The following is a 19,222-nucleotide window of genomic DNA, read 5'->3' on the forward strand; positions in this document are numbered from 1 at the left end:
GAGAGAGACGGTGAGTTGGTTTTTGGGAGCTTGGGGTTCGAGCCGCCGCCTCTGAATGCGGCTCTGGCCCCTCTTGGTAAGGCCGGCGTTGCTTTTGCGGGGCTTCGGAGCCGGGGGAGGGCAGGGACCTGCCGGCCCGGCGGCAGACCGTCTCCCGGCGGAAGGGCACCCAGCGTGCCGCCCCGGTTACCGGCCCCGGGGCTCGCCGGGGAGTTCGGAGCACCGCGGTTGGCGGGCGGGTTCACAGGTGTAGAAAGCTGGCAGTGAAATGCTTAGGGAGGTGAGGGGCTTTGCTCTTTTACAGGGAAAAAAAAAACACAAAAAAAACCCCCAAAAACCAAAACCTAAGCTGCTATTCATCTCAAATATGAAAGTGGCACTGCTTCCCCCCCCCTTGTACCTGTCTCTCTCAAAACTGCGGTTTAAGGGACACAACTTCCATAGCCTTCCTGATGAAATCAGCTCAAGTAAACCTGTCTAGAGAAGTGTGCAGGTTTGTGTCAATGACGGAGCTGAGCTGACAGCAAAGAAAAACTTGTTCTCCATCCCTCTGCTGTCCTTACAGGCCCCTTTGCATTTAAAAAAAGTTAAAAGCCTCTCTGGTCCTTGGGGGGGGGGGGCCTTGCCTCTTTGGTACTTGGGGGGGGGGGGGGGGGGGGGGGGCTTTATTTTTTTCATACATCCACTTGCACTGGTAGTTGTTGGCGTGGGAGGCTTAGACTAGCCAAATCTATGCTTGGAAAATCTTCTGTCCTCAGCCATTCATAAGCAGACACCCAAGTGTCTCATACTATTTATATGGAGAGCCCTAGTTTCATAACTGGTTTCTGTTTTCTTTTTGTGGCAATCTCTGCATGTCTTCTCTTGTGATCTGCTGGAGCGACTTTGTCAGGGTGCTGTGGGCCATAGCTTTTGTAGTCTTCTTCCAAATGTACTACTTTCTCCCCAGGATGGATCCAGAGCCACAGCAAAAACAAGCAACTCTATAACCTTTATACTTTGACAATTTCCCGTGTCTTCTCCCTCCTTCCAATGTCTTGTAACGCTTGTTTTTATTAAACTTGCCTTAGGACCAACCCAAGATGTTTGTAACACACCCAGCACGTTACTGGTGGTGGCCAGCTGCTACTGTTAACTCAGCTGTGCTACTGATTGCTTCTCTGGTAATTGTCTCCTTTCGGAGTAGGTGTAAAACAGGTTTGAGCTCTCATGTACTTTCTTTTCTCTGTCCATCTTGCAAGGGGTCTGACTCCTTAGTGAGATGGGACCCTTTCTGGGGCCTGTCTGTTTTCCTTGTCCTGTTTGCTGCTTCAGACCAAATCTTATCTGAAAACACATTTTGTCTCTTTTGTGTCTTTAACCCTAACCATCTGCTCTGGTTTGTCTCTTTGATAAGGCTGTATTGAGTAAAGCACTTGGGGAGGAGGCATAGGTGGAAGTTTGCTCTGCAGCGGGAAGGTGTGGGGTGGGCACAAGATTCTCAGGACTAAAACCAGAGTGAAATTTGCTGCAGAAGCAAATTAGTCGCACCGTGATGTGGACACAGAAGACCGTAAGCAGCTTCAGCACTGAGTAACTTAAATTTCCTATCCCTTTTTTGTTCATTTTCTCAAGTATTTGAAGATTGTTATCTGAAGTCCTTCTGCCTCACCATGCATGCAGAGGTGCCCTGTAGTAGCCTCCCATGCTGTGTTTGGGGCAGGCTCAAGTAACTCAAGCGGTGAGGATGGTGTCTCTGATGTGGTTTTAGAGAGGAGATAAGGCCAGTTGAAAATTGTTCAACTGAAGGAGCTAGGCAAATGAAATTCATGAAAGCAGACGGCTTGGGAGCCCGTGACAAGACGCTGCATGACACGTACTCCAAACGTGTGAAAATAAGCATATGTCTGATACATAATATGGTCCCTCCGGCGCTGGAGTGAGTGCTGGACATGGTCCTGGATGGGGACAAGGAGCGTGTGCGTGTCTATGTGTACGTACGTACGTGTGAATTATGATAGCGTTCTTGTCCTTACAGTGGTAACCAGCTGCTCCCCAAAGCCTGCAGGAGTTCAGGTCCTTCTTAACAGCCAGAGGAGGTTTTGGGCAATGTGGAGGAGGTAGATGAGTGAAACAGGAAGGGCGGGATGTGGTCATCTGTGGAGGTGGAAGAGGACGGGCAGCGCGTTGCGAGATGGGGAGGGAAGTGGCAGCATTACAAAAGAGAAGGTGTTGAGCAGTGCCTTGGCCTTGGGCGTGAGTAGGTGGAGCAGGACGGGCAGAGCTGGCCCGGGCCGTCCACGGCAGCGACGGCGGCTGACGCTTGGGGACTGTGGAAGGGGCAGGTCTGAAGAAGCAGTGTCAGCGCTTGAACTGAGGAGTAGGTTTATTCCCATCTTTTATAGACTGTAATTGAATTGCAGTGGAAGTAGCTGGCATTGCTTAAGACAGTGGCTGCAAGAATGCCGGCTACGAATCATTTAGCTGTAACAAGCTGCCCCAAGCCCCCTGGCCTGACCTTTAACCACCATCACATTGGTCTGTCTTTGCTTATCAACTTTATATCCCCTCAGTGACTATTAGTATCACTCCAGCCAGTACAGGCTGCTCTGCGTTCCCCCCACTGCTCGAGCCTGGGAGTGTTGCATGTCCCATAACCACTGTCTACTCGCTGACCATTAGACTTTGCAAAGACTACCAGTTTTATATGATAGCCTGTCAGACTGTGGCGAGGCAAATTTATTACTGTAGCATGCTGGCAATCGCTCTGGTTTGCTTACAATGTGTGCACAGATGCCCAGGAGAGCCTGGGCTGCTGCAGCGCTCCCATGCTGATCCAGAACTTGCAAGCTGAGTGCGTGGCTTGATGCTGTGTTAGTACTGAAACAAAAAGATCGGAGATGGGTGTCACATTTGTCCCTTCTGTCCAGAGCCAGAGGGCAACAAGCAATGCTCTGTCTTGCAGCCCCAGACCCTTCAATGTCTGTCAGTGCTTTACAGTCCAGTTGGGAATGGCTGTCTTCCATGCCCATCAACACCAGGGGCTTATCGGTTCAGAAGGCTTGAGGGCCTCCCATTGCCACGGCTCTGAACTCCGGCCACAATTGCAAATGAGCTCCTGCAAATCGAAGCTGGCAGTTGCACCAAGATCTCCTGCCTGACAGGGGACGGGGGGAGACAAAACAAAACCCCAGGTTAACTGGCCAGGCACAAAATTGAAATCCTGCCCTGACAGCAGGCAGACAGACCTGTTTGGTATGAGCGTCTGTAGCAGGGCTTCTGGTTAGCCTGACCATCGGAGCAATCAGCTTTGCCAACCTCAGCGCCGGCAGCTGGGCACAGTATGCAAAGAGAGAGTGGGAGGATCTGAATACGCTTTCTGGAGTCAGCAACTGCAGTGGTGATTCTGGCATTAATTTGACGTATACCACATCTCATCTTCTAAACTCTCCCTGGGAAGTGGCATGTGGTTCCACTCCTCTGTATTTGAAATACCAAAGGCCTTTTGCTTTTGCAGCACATTAGCAAGTTGGCTTGCTTGAAAAGGACTTTATCCTGCCCAGATGGGGCTGGGGTAGATACTGCGATCAAGTAGATTGTTTCCATTCTGGAGCTTTTTTGTGTATAATTTGGGAGACTGGACTGCAAACTCGCTTGCCTCCTCTGCAGCCCCGCATTCGTTTTGCAAAGTGACTGTGATTGATCTGGCAGAATGGGATTTATTCACTAGTGGAGCTAGAGGGCAGGCGGGGAGGACAAAACCCCACGGCAGCCTCTGAAATGAATCACGGGCTCTGAAAAGATCCACTGGGGTTAAGGCGTAGCAATGAAAAGCTATTGTCTGGAGCCTGAACTGTGGCTAAAAGCATTATTTATCCCGATCCGGATAGTGGTTGTAGGAGGGTGTGGTATTCCCAGGAACTGCAAAGCCAGTGTGCTTAGTGGTGAACGTGAACTTTATTTGATTGCCTCACAGGTAGCTCAGAAAGCTTTATGGAGTATCTCAATTGCAGAGTAGCATGTCCAAAACCTGATTTGCAAATAAAACTGCACATATTGCATGCAAAGTGGGTTTCCTGTGGGTATTTTTATTTTGGTTGGAACATGGTCGTCTTTGGCTCAGATTAGTTTGTGTCATACAGATTTGAGGCACTACCACCCCTTTTACCAGTGCTTGTGCAAGATAGAACAAGAACCTCACTAATTGGTACAGCTTGGCAATACTACTTTTGTTTTCTATGGTAAGTGGCATTCAGTAGATTCTTGCAGTGGCTTTGGGCTCAGAGTGGAGCACAGGTTTAAAGGGAGGAATGGTGGGTACTAGTGAGAATGGGATATGAAGCGCTGATGGACAGACCGAGTTTCTGAGTTCAGCTTTGCTTTAGTAAGCATGTTGATGTTCAGATATGTGCCCGGACCTTCTCCAGACAATCAGATCTCCTGGAGCCTACAGAATTGGGCTTGGAAAACCTCCCAGTTTCTGTCTGAGCCAACAGAAGGAGCCTTTCACATGGTCTCTCTGTTTTCTGTCTAGGATATACAGGCTAGACTAGAAAGTGAGAAAATGAGAAGAAATGATAAGGATGCCTTCCATTCTCAAAGGCTGGGGCAGGATCAGAAATTCTGCACTGGGGGGATGGAGTCATCTGTCTTTGCTTGCCTATTTGCAAATATGATGAAACAACCAGAATTTGTCAGGAAGGCCAAATTCAGCTCTGTTACAGAGATACCCTCTGATTCACAGCAGAGTTACGTTACCTGAATTCCAGCGTGCAAAATCACAGTTACATCTTTGCTGCATTAGTCATCGTGAAGAAAACAAGAACAAATTTGGCTGACAGGGCAAACCACCAGAGCTGCTGGAGATGAACACGATTTGTTAGAGAGCAAAGTCTGCATCCAGGCACGCAGGAGTATGGACAGAGCAGAGAGCACGCCTGGGGGATGATGTGGTAAAGGTCCTTTGCTGCCCACCTGGCAGCAGCCCAAGCTCCACACTCAACAAGTGCAGTGCTGTGCTAAATGCCAGGTGTATTTTAATTCCTTTCATCTCAAGCACTCTTTACAGAAGGGCATTATTAGTATCGAGCATTTCAAGCAGCTCCAAGCTGTATACTTGATAGCCCACTGTGTTGCGCAAGGACATGAAAATCATCTGAAAACATCTTTACATTTGTTTCTTCCCCTTTCTTGTTTTCTGTCTCCCTCCCCCACCCTCTTTTCCTGTTTTCTGTTGGCTTTTTTCTGGTTTTGACACTCGAGATGTGTCTGTGAGTACGCGAATGCCTGGGTGTAATAGATCCCCCTTCTCAAAGCTTTTGATGGTCTCCAACACTGGAAAATTGCATCTGAAACACAGCTGTATCTGGGTTCTGCATTTGGCTCTTTCTCCTAAGCAGCTTTGCAAGGAGCTCTTCCCCATGAAGACAACACAGTAAGTGACTTTAGGTTTCTAGTTTGCTACTCTGTACAGTAAAGGAGGGGAAATTGGTTCTATACCAGTAATTCTGTCCTGGGATGGCATTGCTGGCCAGCACCAGGTGGTGGAGTCCCTAAAGGCATTGGGAAGGTACAGATATTTGGGACGAGGAAGCAGGTGCGTTACTAATGGGTAGAGAATTTATCCCACCGCTTCCAGGGAGAAGTTGAACTTTGACTGAATTCAAGACGGCATTTCACCCTGTGGGTGATACGATGAAATCAGAGAGAAAATAAAAATTAGTCTTACGCCTGCCTCCCTGCGGAAGCAACCATCGCTGGCCGCTCGAGGCGGGTCTGCTCTGGTTTGGATGGAGTGGCTATAGGTTGTAGAGCAGTCCATACGTGGAGGGCCTGCATGACTGACTGCTTGGGAATGAATCTCCGCTGCGGCATGAGCAGCTTCTTCCAGGTCTTCTGAGCTGAGCCAGCAGGGAGCCTTACTGCTTATTTATTTACTTATTTACAGCTTTAAATAGTTCATGGTTGAGTGGGGCAAAAAGGAACGCTTGCTGCTTCTCTGAAAGTCTGATTGGCAAACTGAAAGTGCCAGCTTCGGTTCCTGGGATTTGGGCTCCTTGTTGGTGTTCAGCCAACCTTCACGGTCTTGGGAGAACACTCATAAATCCTGTAGTTTTGCCCTTCTAAGCAGAAATGATTCTTGATTCGCTGAAGTCCCACTGGGGAACATGTTATTCACTTTCAAATATCGTCCTCTTGAAAGGAAGCAGCATCTCAGCTGGTGATTCCCTGCAGATAGTGAATGAACTTGGAGACTTGTGGACAGCCTGCTGGTTTAAGATGGAGGGGGGAACCCCGAGCCTAGCTAAATAAAGTTCATGTATCAATAGTCCTTCTGAGCTGTCCTTTCATATGCAGTTCTTTTGTGTCTGGGGAGCAGGGCCTGATAACGGCTTCAAAGTATCTGATTTCTAAGTGCTGCTTGGATATTTCAAGAGGTAAGACAGTGCTTCCTGAGGTTCTCCTAAATGACCCATACCAGCAGGGCTCCGACATGGTGACCCGCCAGCCTGGGAGGGACAGCCTTCTGCTGGGGCATGGCTTGTAGGAAGCGAGGGGCGCCTGGACAGGACGGCTATGGCCGTTGTTTGGGTGGGGAGTTTGGCCGTCTCTGTAGTTTTGTTTTTTTCCCCTTGTTCTCTTTGCCAGCCTTGTCCTGTCCAGAGAGACTGCTGGGGTGTTTTCTTCATGAGCTGAGTTTCGAGGGCCCTTTTCTCCCTGAGCCAACTCCTGCCCTCCTTCGGGGTTGCTTTCTGCCCTGTGTGGGTGAGTGGAAAGATTTCCAAAGCACCCTTATCTTGCTCTGCTTGAAAAAACCTGTCTTTCCTATACCTGTTGTACAAAGGCTGCAGACAGCCAGGGGAATACTATAGCCAGCAGGCAGCGTTGGAGAGGTGTCAAAAAGCTGATGCCCCTCTGCTCTCATCCATATGGAAGAAGGGTTATCGTCTGCCTCTGCGTGCAGTAAGATCCTTCTAAAAGGCTATGCAGTAGATACTTATTTTTTTCAAAAACTGCCTTTCGAAGGAAAAAAAATGAATGCAGTATGGAGAAATCCAAGACCCAGTTTGTTCAGGTCATGCCTTCTGCTATTTGCGTTGACACGTCTGTCCTAGTGATGGCTTCCTTGTGTGATGGAAGATGCAGCTGGGAGCTCCGATAACGCCCTGAGCTCTTGCAGAGCAGGTGGGAGCTTGGCAGGAGCCACTGACAGGTTTCTTTGTGTAAAATATTCCGCATTCTGAGTGGTTCTGTTTTTTCTCTTTAGCTTGGTAGCTGGGTAAGGGAAGCGAGGAATGTGGTAGGGGCCAAATTCTGCTCTGCATGCATCTGCTTCTGAGAAGTGCCTATAAGAGCACGTCATGGGTCCAGCCTGTTCATTGCTGCAGTTAAACATTGCCTAAATTGAAGCATACGTTTGTGCGCATCACGAAAATTGTAGAAGATCCTTTTAGTTATGGGCTTCTGAGGATTATAAGGCTGCTAGGTTTTGGAAGAAACCCATCAGATGAAATAGCTGCTACCTGCAGTTCCTGTTCATCTGATACGGGTGGGATGATGCCAAGTTCTCTGGTAGGCTGAGAGATGCGGTGGGGTGTGTTTGTGAGGGGAAGAATTAGTACCTGCCACTTTTCTGCTTGTGCCCAGTTATGGTAGGATTCAAGAAACCCTCAAAACAAGCTGTTTAGAAGTTGCTGGAAACCACAAGCAAGCCTTGCTGGTGAGATGGCTGCACACCATTGTTCAGTGCCTGCTTTAGTTTCAGTTTAATGGTCAGTCTAGCGCTGCTGATCTGTGACCAGTGACATCCAGTGTCAGAACCTGGATCCAGGAGAGGCCAAGTAAAGGGGCTGTGACTGTGTCCTCTTTAGCTTTCAGCCTTGTGCCTCTACTGGGGATCAGTTGGTGCCTGTAGTGGGACAAGGTGATATGAAGAGCAGTGCTAATGGGGACTGGACTGGAACCTGCCAATTTATACCCTGGATGCCATTCGGTACCCATTGGTTAGAAATATTATTTGGTTACTCAGTGCCCTGGGCAAGGTGTTTGATGTTAGAAGCCTGAGATTTTATGTGTGTGTATGTGTGTGTGTATACATATATGTGTCTGTGTATATATATATATATATAAAGTGGCTCTGCTGCAGCTTTTATATAGACATTTTTAATTTCTAAATGACCTGCTGCTTCCATTCTGAGTAGTGGCTTTTCTAATCTTCGTGTCAGAAAAAATGATGCTGCCTTCCTGCAATCCTTCTGTTTGTTTCCACAGCTGTCCTATTTAAATTGCTTAATTTTTTGTGCATAAGCAAATCAAAGGTTAACATTGAATAGCTGACCTGAGCTGTGAGCACAGAAAGCAGTAGCAATGGCAGGGTGGTTTCTGAGGTTGTAGGAATAGGAACCTAAATCAATAGCTTTTAGCAGACTCATAAATGTTTCATTTGTATTCCTTGCTTTAGCATTACAGAGCTTTGACACGGGAATCCATATAACCTCTTAAATTAGTGTTGTCCATGTGGTGGATGTAGGTGTTGGAAACCGTTTCCCTCACATGCACTTCAAAGTGCTGCTCCATAATGGCATTTTCCTTCCTGTTTTGGAGCCTTGATTCTGCACAGCCTCCGATCACAAGCAAAATGAGTTTGGCAGCCTCAGCCCCAGGCTGCAGGGATTTTGGCAACGAGCATGCACGTATCCAACCCAAATACCCATGTCGATGCCCCTGCCTGGCTCAGAGGCCAAGTAAGTGTTGTGGCTGCTTGGGCAAGCTACCGTTTCTGCACGGAGAAGCACAGAGAGACCTTTTCCCTGGACTGCGACACAGCCCCGAGGAATGAATGAGGCCTCCGGAAAACCAACCTCAATAATTCATGGCAGCGGGTGGGGAAGGAGGGACGTGCCCACAGCTATTTGTCGAATTTGGACTCTTTTGGAGGCGCTGGAGAAGCAGGGGGTAGGAAGCGCGCGAGCAGAGCGTGAGTCAGGCAGCTTATCTGGCCATCCGCCTCTGCTTGAGGTCATCCACCCGTGGAGCGTGGGAGGGTTGTGCAGCTCCAGGTCTCCGCCAGGTCAAGGCTGTGACCTGCCAGCAGCCTGGGAGCACTGCGTCCGCTCTCTCGGCATTTTGTGGCTTCCCCCGGCACCCTGAGTGCAGGGCTGGGGCTGGGGCTGTGAGCTCAGCCTAGCTGGGGAGGACAGGGCTGATATGTAGACCTTGTGCTTGCAGGGGAGAAAGACCCTCGAGAAACCTTGAGCTGGGAAGAGCAAGTAAAAAAAAAACAACCCAACAACAAAAAGAACCCAATGAAAACCCCTTCCCTAGCTATATCTGTGTGGCTGATTACTGATTTCTAAACAATTAGGTGGCTGGAGCAAGATGCCATGGGGTTTCAGCCCTGGCGTCTCTAGTCTGCAAAGCAAAACTGCAGTGTTTCTGGGAAGGCAGGGTAGAAAAAATAGTGTGGGTGAGAGAGAAGATACAGCAGAGCTGAATAGTGTTTCTCAAGCAACCCTTTTTTCTGTGAATTAGGGCCACTGTCCCCAGCTTGTAGCTGTTCTGGTGGCTGCCTTGTGTTGGCAGGGAAGCTGAGCTGCAGGCAGCAGCCCCTGATGCTCCTGTGCATCCAAAGAGGGTCCTCCCTGCTCTAAGTGCCAAAATGCTCCTGGGACAGTTCAACCCCCCCTCTCCGAGCTCTGTGACATGCCCCCATCTTTAGTTCATTTAGTGGGCTGCCTGCCTGCAAGCTCTACTGTTAGCCAGGGAGAGTCTCTTTTATTGAAAAATGAATGTCACCTAGTGTAGTGCCTGTGATGGCTTTGCTGTGCCTGCTGCCACAGGAGCCCACAGCGGAGGCACAGCAGGCTGACGCCATTTTTCCTTTTTTTTTTGGGCTTGTTTTTCAAACCTCAGGACGGTCGTGCTACCAGCTTCAGTACTGACTTTCTGCTGTAAGAGAGGACTGTATGCATATCTGTCTGTCTACTTTAGTTACATGGGGAACAAAACAGAGCTGGCTAAAATACTTTGGAGTAAATGACTTGGATTTTATCATCTAAGTAGTATTAATTTGATTGGTCCAAAGGGTTTTTCTTCTACAGGCAAGGATAGGTATCAAGTAGCACTTAAATGAAATAGTAGCTAATAAAAGCTTGTGTTTGCTTCTGCTTGTCTCTTAAAAAGCACTATTTAGCTGTCTCTTTTGTCTTATTCTCTGATGTCAATCTGTCCTGCAAAATGTTTAAGTCACATGAAGTGTCTGGTGAGTTTTATCAACAAAAAATTACAATGAAAGGATTTGGTAAAATTTGTTCAAAGCTTTTTGCTTGTGCTGCTAGCTAAATATTCCATAAATAAAACCTGTAGCAATTGCCTTTCCTAAACCTGCAGTAATCTTCATGAAAATCAGAAGCCAAACTTGATTTCTGCTGAGCCAAGAACAGACCGATGCCCTTTATCCTGGATAGACTGCTCTCTTAGTGCTGTTTTCTAAGGAAAAATAACTCTTCTGCGGTTTGCCAATACCCTCTAGGGGCTGTGGAGACAATTTACCATCAAGTTTGGGTTTTGATTGCTTCACTTTGTTGCTCCGTTGCTGAAACCAAAGTGTAGAATTTCCCCCTTCACCCCGCTCTGCCTTCCCACACTGCTCAGCCTGAGTCTAGCTGAGCTAAATTTTTGGAGGATGTGAAGGTGCAGGAGGCATGGGCCCTGCAAGTGAGGGTGCAGGAGCACCCACAGAGCAGGAGCACTGGGGTGTCACCTGGTGCTTCACGTCTGAGGTCCACTGACAGTGTCACAGGGTTGGATAGCAAATGCATATATTCTCCATGCCTTACATCAGTAAGGACAAGAGAATAATGTTTTTTCTGTTTGTTTCTCTGCAGGAAAGAGCACTGTCATCATGTCAGTCAGCGTCCACGAGAACCGTAAATCCCGGACTAGCACCGGCTCCATGAACATCTTGCTTTTTCACAAAGCTTCTCACCCGGACTGCGTCTTGTCCCATCTGAACACCCTGCGGAAGCACTGCATGTTCACCGATGTCACCCTTTGGGCAGGAAACAGGTCGTTCCCATGTCACCGGGCAGTGCTGGCTGCCTCCAGCAGGTACTTTGAAGCCATGTTTAGCAACGGCCTCCGGGAGAGCCTGGATGATGAGGTGAACTTCCATGACAGCCTCCACCCAGAGGTGCTGGAGCTACTGCTGGACTTTGCTTATTCCTCTCGGATCATCATCAATGAGGAGAATGCTGAGTCCCTCCTGGAGGCTGGAGACATGCTGCAGTTCCATGATGTCCGAGACGCGGCGGCTGAGTTCCTGGAGAAGAACCTCTACCCTTCCAATTGCCTGGGCATGATGCTGCTCTCGGATGCTCATCAGTGCCGGCGGCTCTATGAGCTCTCCTGGAGGATGTGCCTGGTCAACTTTGAGACTGTTCACAAGAGTGAGGACTTCAACAACCTTTCCAAGGACACTCTGCTGGACCTCATCTCCAGTGATGAGCTGGAAATTGAGGATGAAGAAAAGGTCTTTAAGGCTGTCATCCAGTGGGTGAAATACGATCTGGATGAGCGAAAGGCTTATCTCCCAGAACTTCTGAGGAACGTTCGTCTGGCCTTGCTTCCTTCTGAATGCCTCAAGGAAGCCTTGGCTTCTGAGGACTTGATCATGGTGGATGAAAGGAACAAACTTGTCTTGGACGAAGCAATTCAGTGCAAGAAGAAGATCCTCCAGAATGATGGGGTGGTCACCAGTCCCTGTGCCAGGCCTCGCAAAGCTGGGCACACGTTGCTGATCCTGGGAGGACAGACCTTCATGTGTGATAAGATCTACCAAGTGGATCACAAAGCAAAGGAAATTATCCCCAAAGCAGACCTGCCCAGTCCGCGGAAGGAGTTTAGTGCCTGTGCCATCGGCTGCAAAGTATATATCACTGGAGGCAGGGGCTCGGAGAATGGGGTCTCAAAAGACGTATGGGTGTATGACACCGTTCATGAGGAATGGTCAAAAGCTGCCCCAATGTTAATAGCTCGGTTTGGGCACGGCTCGGCTGAATTGGAAAACTGCCTGTATGTGGTTGGCGGTCACACTGCAGTAGCTGGAGTCTTTCCTGCATCTCCTTCTGTCTCCTTGAAGCAAGTGGAGAAGTACGATCCCATATCCAACAAATGGACAATGGTGGCTCCTTTGAGAGATGGAGTGAGCAACGCTGCGGTGGTGAGTGCCAGGCTCAAGCTTTTTGTCTTTGGCGGGACCAGCATTCACCGAGACATGGTATCCAAAGTCCAGTGCTATGATCCAGCTGAGAATCGGTGGATGATCAAAGCCGAATGCCCACAGCCCTGGCGCTATACAGCAGCCGCTGTCCTGGGCAGCCAGATTTTCATCATGGGAGGAGACACCGAGTTCACGGCAGCATCCGCCTACCGCTTTGACTGCGAAACGGACCAGTGGACACGAATTGGGGACATGACAGCCAAGCGCATGTCATGCCACGCTTTGGCCTCGGGGAATAAACTCTACGTGGTGGGGGGTTACTTTGGCACTCAGAGGTGCAAAACGCTGGACTGCTACGACCCTACGTCAGACACGTGGAACTGTATCACAACGGTGCCTTACTCGCTCATCCCCACAGCTTTTGTCAGCACGTGGAAGCACTTGCCATCATGATGAGGGTCAGGGCTCGGGGGCTTGTATCCAGGAGGTCAGTAAGGTAAGGGTCTCCTCCTCTTAAACTGAAACTCGCTGTCTTGCCTCAATTGCATCTGCACACACCACGCCAAAGCCACGGGTTCCAGGTTGCTCGTGTTTTATGAGAAGGGTACATTTAAAGGTGGGATGCAGTGCCAGAAAAGAGTAATCACTTCTGCGATGTTGTAAGTCTAGCTAGCTCCAGGTTTCTCTTGTTTCCAGATGATCCTCCCAGTATCTTAAAGATACAACTGCATAGGTGGCTGTACGCAGCCCGCAGCTCCTCTCCCTCTGCTCCAAGCTAGCTGGATGTGCCAGTGTCTATGCGTGGATGGGCAGGGGAGGGTAGGTGCGTCCATGTCTGCTCTCATGGCTATCACCATGGAATACAACCTGTCCCCCTGGGGTATAGGGGGTTAAGGTTTCTAAAAGCACTTGCATGTGAGTCCTGGGAGATACTAGGGCAGCAGGTGCTTTGGAAAAAGTCTCAGTAGTTCAATATTTTTGCTGAGCATCTGGGTGATTTATTCGGAGCTGATGAACGTGTAGGCAAGTGACCCTTGGGATGCCGGCAAGTCTTGGATCTCTTTTTATGCTCTGTATTTACCTTTCAGTGGGTAGCAGAAGCAAAAGCTTAGAAGCCATGGTGCATTTGATGGTCCTGGTGTTTATTTAACATCCAAACCGTTGCTTGTTAAATCAGAACTTCTGAGACTTCTGTGTGAGACCTGAGTGGGAGGGAGGGGGTTTTGTAACCAGAAGAAGAATGTGTTTATCGGTATTTTGGGGTGTGTGAAAATAAGAAAGTTGGTGGAAACTCATGATGTCCTGTCTCATTCTGATGCTCCAGTTCTTGCTTGCTCAGGGAAGGTGCTATTGCAATGCCACTGCGACAGGGCTGTTGGCTCCTCCTCTCTCCTCCCCAGTGGGATGTTTGGATGCCATTCTGTTACCAGTTTTGCTCCACAGAGCTTTGCATGTCTTCACCAATCTGTGCTAAGATGCAGCTGGCCAGGCAGAGGCCAAAAACTCCTCTCACCTTGCATTGTGAAAGCAGATATTGGTACAGGCAACACTTGGATAGCGTCATCTTCCCGGCAAGTCTGTAACACCTCTGCTAGCTCAGTCTGCAGGTTTCACAGTGCCAGCAACACACACAACCCTGCTTTGGCGGGTAGAGACTACATCCCAGCGAGCTGAAGGAGCTAGGAAACCCTTGCGTATAGGGGCAGGATTGACAAGCTTCACTTAAGGTTTTATTTGGCAAGTGGGAACTGTGTGGAGGGAAATTCTTCCATAGACTCATCAAAATCTACTTCACTTAATACAGGGAAGAAAGAATGCTGCCCAAACCCTCTAACACCCTCTCACTTCCCTGCTTCCCACTTGGTGTGGTTGGTGCGCCTGGGAATCACCCAGCGGGTGAAGTTACTGGCATCTCCCAGTGATGCATCTCTTTTGATGCCAGCTGGGAATCAAGGAGGAGCTCCTGGCACCGTTGCTGGGCATCTGCCCAGCGTGACCACCTGCTTTTCTCAGGTGGAGAAAAAGCACCCAGAGCATTGTGCTGGCCTTTGATTTGTGAAACACCTGGTTTTAACATGGGTTGGACCACAGTGAGGGCAGGGCAAGAGTGGAAAGGGTTAAAATGAGATCTCCGAGAGCTTTCCTAGTACTGGAAGATAATGGCCTTTCCAAATTCTCCTCCTCAGGCGTTGCCTAGCATCTGTCACAGTAGCTCAGTAATCTAATTAACTGCCACTCAGCTATTAAATATTGCAGCAAAGAGTGTGAGGACTCCATCATTTTCAACTCAGGTCAATGGGGCCTCCCTTTAAGAGCCATCCTAGAGCTGAAAATTAATTTTCTCTGGTAGCAGATGTGTCTGAATATTAAAGCTCAACACCAGCTGCACTGCTGGGAACAGGAATAGGGAATATTTTGAGGTGGGGGTTGATTCTTCAGCCACCAAATAAAAAGCAGTCTCCAAAGTCACAGAGATGTTATTTTCCTCTCCTACCTTTTTTCCTCTGTACTGTATTTGGGTTGCTCAGACCTAATAAAGAGCTTTGTGGGGGTTGTATAGATATTTTTTTCCCCCTGTAATCTGGAGCCTGGCACAAGCACAAGAAAACTAGGAATTGTAATATGCCAACCTGCAAATAAAACTGGTGAAAAGTCGCTGTGTGAGGGTTTTATGTGCTTTTTTGGCTTTGCTTCCACTCTTTGGTTAAACGAAGTATTTAAAATATACATGAGTTCTTGCCAGACAGAATGTCTCTTCACTTCATTTTTCTAGAGTGTTTTTTGTTGTTTTTTTTTTAAGAAAAAAAAAACCCCAAACTTAAGTTATTGTTATGGCTTCAGCCACTGTGACAGCTTCTTAATAAAGCACCAAGACGGGTGGATGAAGGCCAGACCTGAATGTCTCTGATGTGCATGCCTTGCCCACACAGCACCAGCCACATCCCACATGCTTGTCTTGGCTGTCCTGGCTGCAACTGTGCCAAAACTGGGCTCAGGAACTGGGGTAACTGGCTATAGGGTTCTACAACTACCCTGTTGTCCTATAGCAGGTCTGGCCAAAGGATCTTCTGGCTTACAGCTCCCACTGTGTCACATCTCTGCTGCAACAAATGTTTTGGTCCCTGTGGGATCCTTCTTCAAGTAGGGACACCCAGAAGGCAGGTTGGCCAGCACGTGCCCAGGTGCTGGTGTGTTTTGGGAATGCTAATCCTATGGGAACCCCCCTCAGCTGGTGAAGGCTCAGGAGGGACCATCCAAGGTGCCCTTGGAGCAGACAAGCTGGGCTGGTGGGGAAAGGCCTGGGCAATCTCATGGTAGGAAATAGTACTTTGTACCCATGAAAAAAACCCGCCTTCGTGCCTATAAACTGGTGAGGTTGCATTCATACTGGCCCTGAAACCCAAATAATACAACCTTGAAAAATGTTGATCATAAAACACCAAGCCTGCTTTCCATTTAAAGCATAAAACTGGTCTGCTGGAAACGTTTCCTCAAGGGCATGGCCTTCAGCCTTCCCAGCTGGAGCTGGGGCATCTTTCGGCAGAGGTCCCAGAGCCCCTGAAAGGATGCCATGTGACATTAATTTAGTGCTTATTACCTGCAGTTAATTCCAGGGATCAAGCGTGATTAGCAATATGAAACGTGAAAGCCTGGTCTCCTCCCACCTGTGGCGGTGGAGCCACGAGGAGGCCAGTTGTTACAAAAGGGAAATAAAATACTGAGCACTTGGCTAATAAAGACTCTCAGTTTATAAACACAAGCAAAGCCCAGCCCGGAGCTCAGGGGAGGATGCTGGGTGGTCTGCTGCAGCCCTGTGCAGTGACAATTGATGGGGACACCTCTACACCTCCCAGGAGGTGACTTCAGGTGGTACCAGGAACAGGTTCTGCAAGCTGCCTGTCTCCAGATTAAAAGTGGCTTCTCCAAACCCTCTGTCGCGTGCGATGCTCTCATTTTCATGGGGCAGAATCACAGATGGGCTTGGGCCAGAGAGAGGAGCCTTCGGCTGGGGGTCAGAACAGTCACCGGGGAAGACGGAGCCACTGAGCGGTTGCGTGTTCCAGCCAGGGACGATGAGATGGAGAGGGAAGTCGCTGTGTCCCTCTCTGCTGGCTCCTGAGCCGCAAGCACTCCACTGAGGTGGAGATGCCAGAGCTCCCATCTCAAAACAAACAGGGACGTAGCAGCTAGGAGCCAGAGGTTCTCCTCCCAATGCCTTTCAGCTCCTGCAGGACCCTCCTCACTGCCTGGGCTCTAGGAAGCGGAGGCAGGTGGCCAGGCACTGCTCGGGTGTTTATTCCTGGGGCTCATCTGAAAGCTCGGAGGCCATTTTGTGGCTCCCACCGGAGCCCTTCGGTGAAGTTTGGCTCCTGCGAAGGCTGCGGGGTTGGACCAGCAGCTGGTGCCTGCTTTTGGGTGGGTGCTGAGCAGCAGAGGCTGCGGGCTTTGAGGTAGCTCCGGCACCTAAAAGCTGAACTTTGGCCCCAAAGCTCCTGCAAGGATTTAGGCAGCGTGCCAGGCCCAAAACTGTATTCTGATACCGTGGTCACATTAAATGTCAGATCTGTTCAGTGACTTTTCCCGATTGTTTAATGACAGCTTAGATAACAAGACTTTTGCAAAAACGGTTGTACCACTGCCTGGTTTGGCTTCCCTTCCACGTGGAACAGCACTTGGTCAGCTGCAAGAAGCTGCAGGGTTTTGTTGCTGTGCGTCGCTCCTGGCTCCATCCGCAGAGCCCTGCTCGCAGCTGGACATCTTCCCGTGCAAAAGCCCTGTGTGCCTGCAAACGGCAGCCTGAAAGACTGTCAGCGTAATCTCCCGGCTCCTAAACGCCCCAGCTCACCGGTGTGCTGCTGGGTTGGTTGCTTGCAACCTGTTACTACCTCACTGGTATTGCCGGAACGAAGTCACAGCTGTTTTCTCTCGGTGGCTCCTAGGGAAATCCATTTGCATGCATATAATAGCGAGGCCGGATAAACAGGGACTGCAGTTTTTTGCCGCTGCTGCTGTTTCCAAGCGGCTGGTTGTCTCTGAAGCCAGTTTATCAGGCAGCGTTGGAAGGGAGTGGCTGGCCTGGGGAGGAAAGTCAATGAAAATCAGGCTTTTCCTAACCCTGGGCAGATGGAAACATGTGCAGTCTGAGCTTGGCCCCAGACTGGATTAATCAACCCCTTGGAAATGTCAGTCATATGGATGGTTTTGGAGGAACTGGTGGAAAAAGAGAAAAAGGGTCTTTTTGTTTTGTCTGTTCCAGTTCTTGGGCCCTTCTCCCTGCCCTAAAAAAAAAAAAAAAAGCCAGAACTCCATTTCCCTCAACTTTTCATTCCCTTGTCATGTCCACAGAAGTTTCCTGGACGACTCTGCCCGGCTCCCTGGTGCTCTAAGCCCTCCCCAGCTGAACGCCTGCTCTCTCCCCTCTCCCGCAAAAGCAAAGCATACCCCAAACCCCAAATAAACCAGCTGCTTTCCACTTCCACCCATCTCTGGGATTCGGGGTGGGGGGGGTTACCCCAGTAGCTGCCAACGTGCAACCCCTTTTCTGGTGCTCCCCTGCACGAGCTGAGCCGAGCATCACGCCTGTTAATGAGCTTTCTCTTTCCCTCCCCAGATGCCAGTCACGTCCACATCCCCTGTCTCGCTGCTGGAGCCGACGCGGTGACCGAGTCCCCTCCTGCTCTCCCGCACAGGACTCCGAGGAGCCTTTGGCATCCCTTCCCGGCACCAGGAGTGGGAGGCACAGCCTGCCTGGCCGCCGGCATCACACCAAGGGGGGTGCTGCAAGGGCCACCCAGCCCCACCACCGGCTGCCGCGCGAGGACAGCGAGGAGCCGGGAGCGCTGGCTGCGGGGCTGGGGCTGGGTATGGGGGGTGCGGGGACGGCTCGTGGGCACCAGCGTCTTGATGGGACTGGGGAGATGGAGGGTGTGCACCAGGCTGCATCCCTTGGCAAGCACGGCATGGGGAGCCGTCAGGTGCTTTTGGTTACTCGGTTGCGGGGGTTAAGAGCTATTAATACTTTTTTTTTTTTTTTTAAAGGCAGTGAACTTGCCATTGGCAATGCCTGCTGTTTGGGAGACTTGGAAGTGTTTTTTTAAAGGGAAGAGGGGTTGAGAGCACCTGGCTCTCCCCATCCTCTGGCCGCTCCGCATTGGCAATGGCTGTCGAAACATTAAAGCATGGGAGCTCGGGGCGGCTGCCAGCAGCGCTGGGTACTGCGGTGAAACAGGGCAGGTGCCTTTTGTTTTGCACTTTGGGCCTTTTTATGGTGGTTTTGGTGGGTTTTTTTTTCCCCTTTCCTCGCTGCAGCCGGCTGCGATTTGGTCGGAGGCCGGGCAGCTCCCCGCACACAGCTGCTGGGAAGAGTGCGGCGGCTCTGTTAGCGTGCCAAGGCACCGGCACCGCTGCCAAGATATTCACCAGATAAAACCTGCTGCGTGCTCAGAGCCGGTCTTCTGAGTTTCCCCGCCGTGCTCACTGAGCAGCGCGTGGGTGAGGGCGTAATTAGCAAACGAGCAGAAACAGAGGTGCAGCGGGTCAAAGCTCGCGCCTTGGGAGGGGGCATCTTGCCTCTAGTGAGCCTCGGACGGAAAGCGAGCAGACTCGGGGAGCATCGCAGGGCAGGCTGGGGAGGGACCCCCCTCCTTCGTGCCGTGCCGCACATCCTGGCTTCACCTTGGAGAGACGTGAGCATTTTTGACGGCACGTTGCCTGCCAACGGTTGGGCTGTAGCTGCCCCAGGTTTTCTGTGCACGCTGGCTGCCAACTGTATTTGGGTTTATCCGTGCCGGTGCTGTCAGCCCGAGTCGCTCCTCATTCACGCTGTGGAGGAAGGCACGTGGATTTTGGCTGTCGACACGGGGCTGCAGCTCCCGACTGGCCTCCTCCAGGGCTGGCCACTGCCGAAGCTGGTCCTGCACCGCCCCAGCATCCCGCTTCCCTCCGCAGCAGATCTGGTCCTGCAGATGCTCCAGGCTTGCCTTTCGCCCCTGGATTAGGTTAAGCTGTAGCCTGGCCAGCTGA

The 19,222-nt window shown here is 50.2% G+C and overlaps 1 protein-coding gene across 1 annotated transcript; it reads left to right on the forward strand.

Annotated features, from left to right (window-relative positions):
• The first annotated feature begins 10,870 nt into the window (after positions 1-10,870).
• On the forward strand, positions 10,871-18,092 carry KLHL25 (kelch-like family member 25). Its single transcript, XM_010571987.1, has 2 exons — positions 10,871-12,695; positions 17,811-18,092. The coding sequence occupies exon 1, from the start codon at positions 10,883-10,885 to the stop codon at positions 12,650-12,652; it is 1,770 nt and encodes a 589-aa protein (XP_010570289.1). The 5' UTR covers positions 10,871-10,882; the 3' UTR covers positions 12,653-12,695; positions 17,811-18,092.
• Positions 18,093-19,222: the final 1,130 nt, after the last annotated feature.

This window comes from Haliaeetus leucocephalus, unplaced genomic scaffold, assembly GCF_000737465.1.
Source record: "Haliaeetus leucocephalus isolate CR32 unplaced genomic scaffold, Haliaeetus_leucocephalus-4.0 Scaffold339, whole genome shotgun sequence".
NCBI classification, from domain to species: domain Eukaryota; kingdom Metazoa; phylum Chordata; class Aves; order Accipitriformes; family Accipitridae; genus Haliaeetus; species Haliaeetus leucocephalus.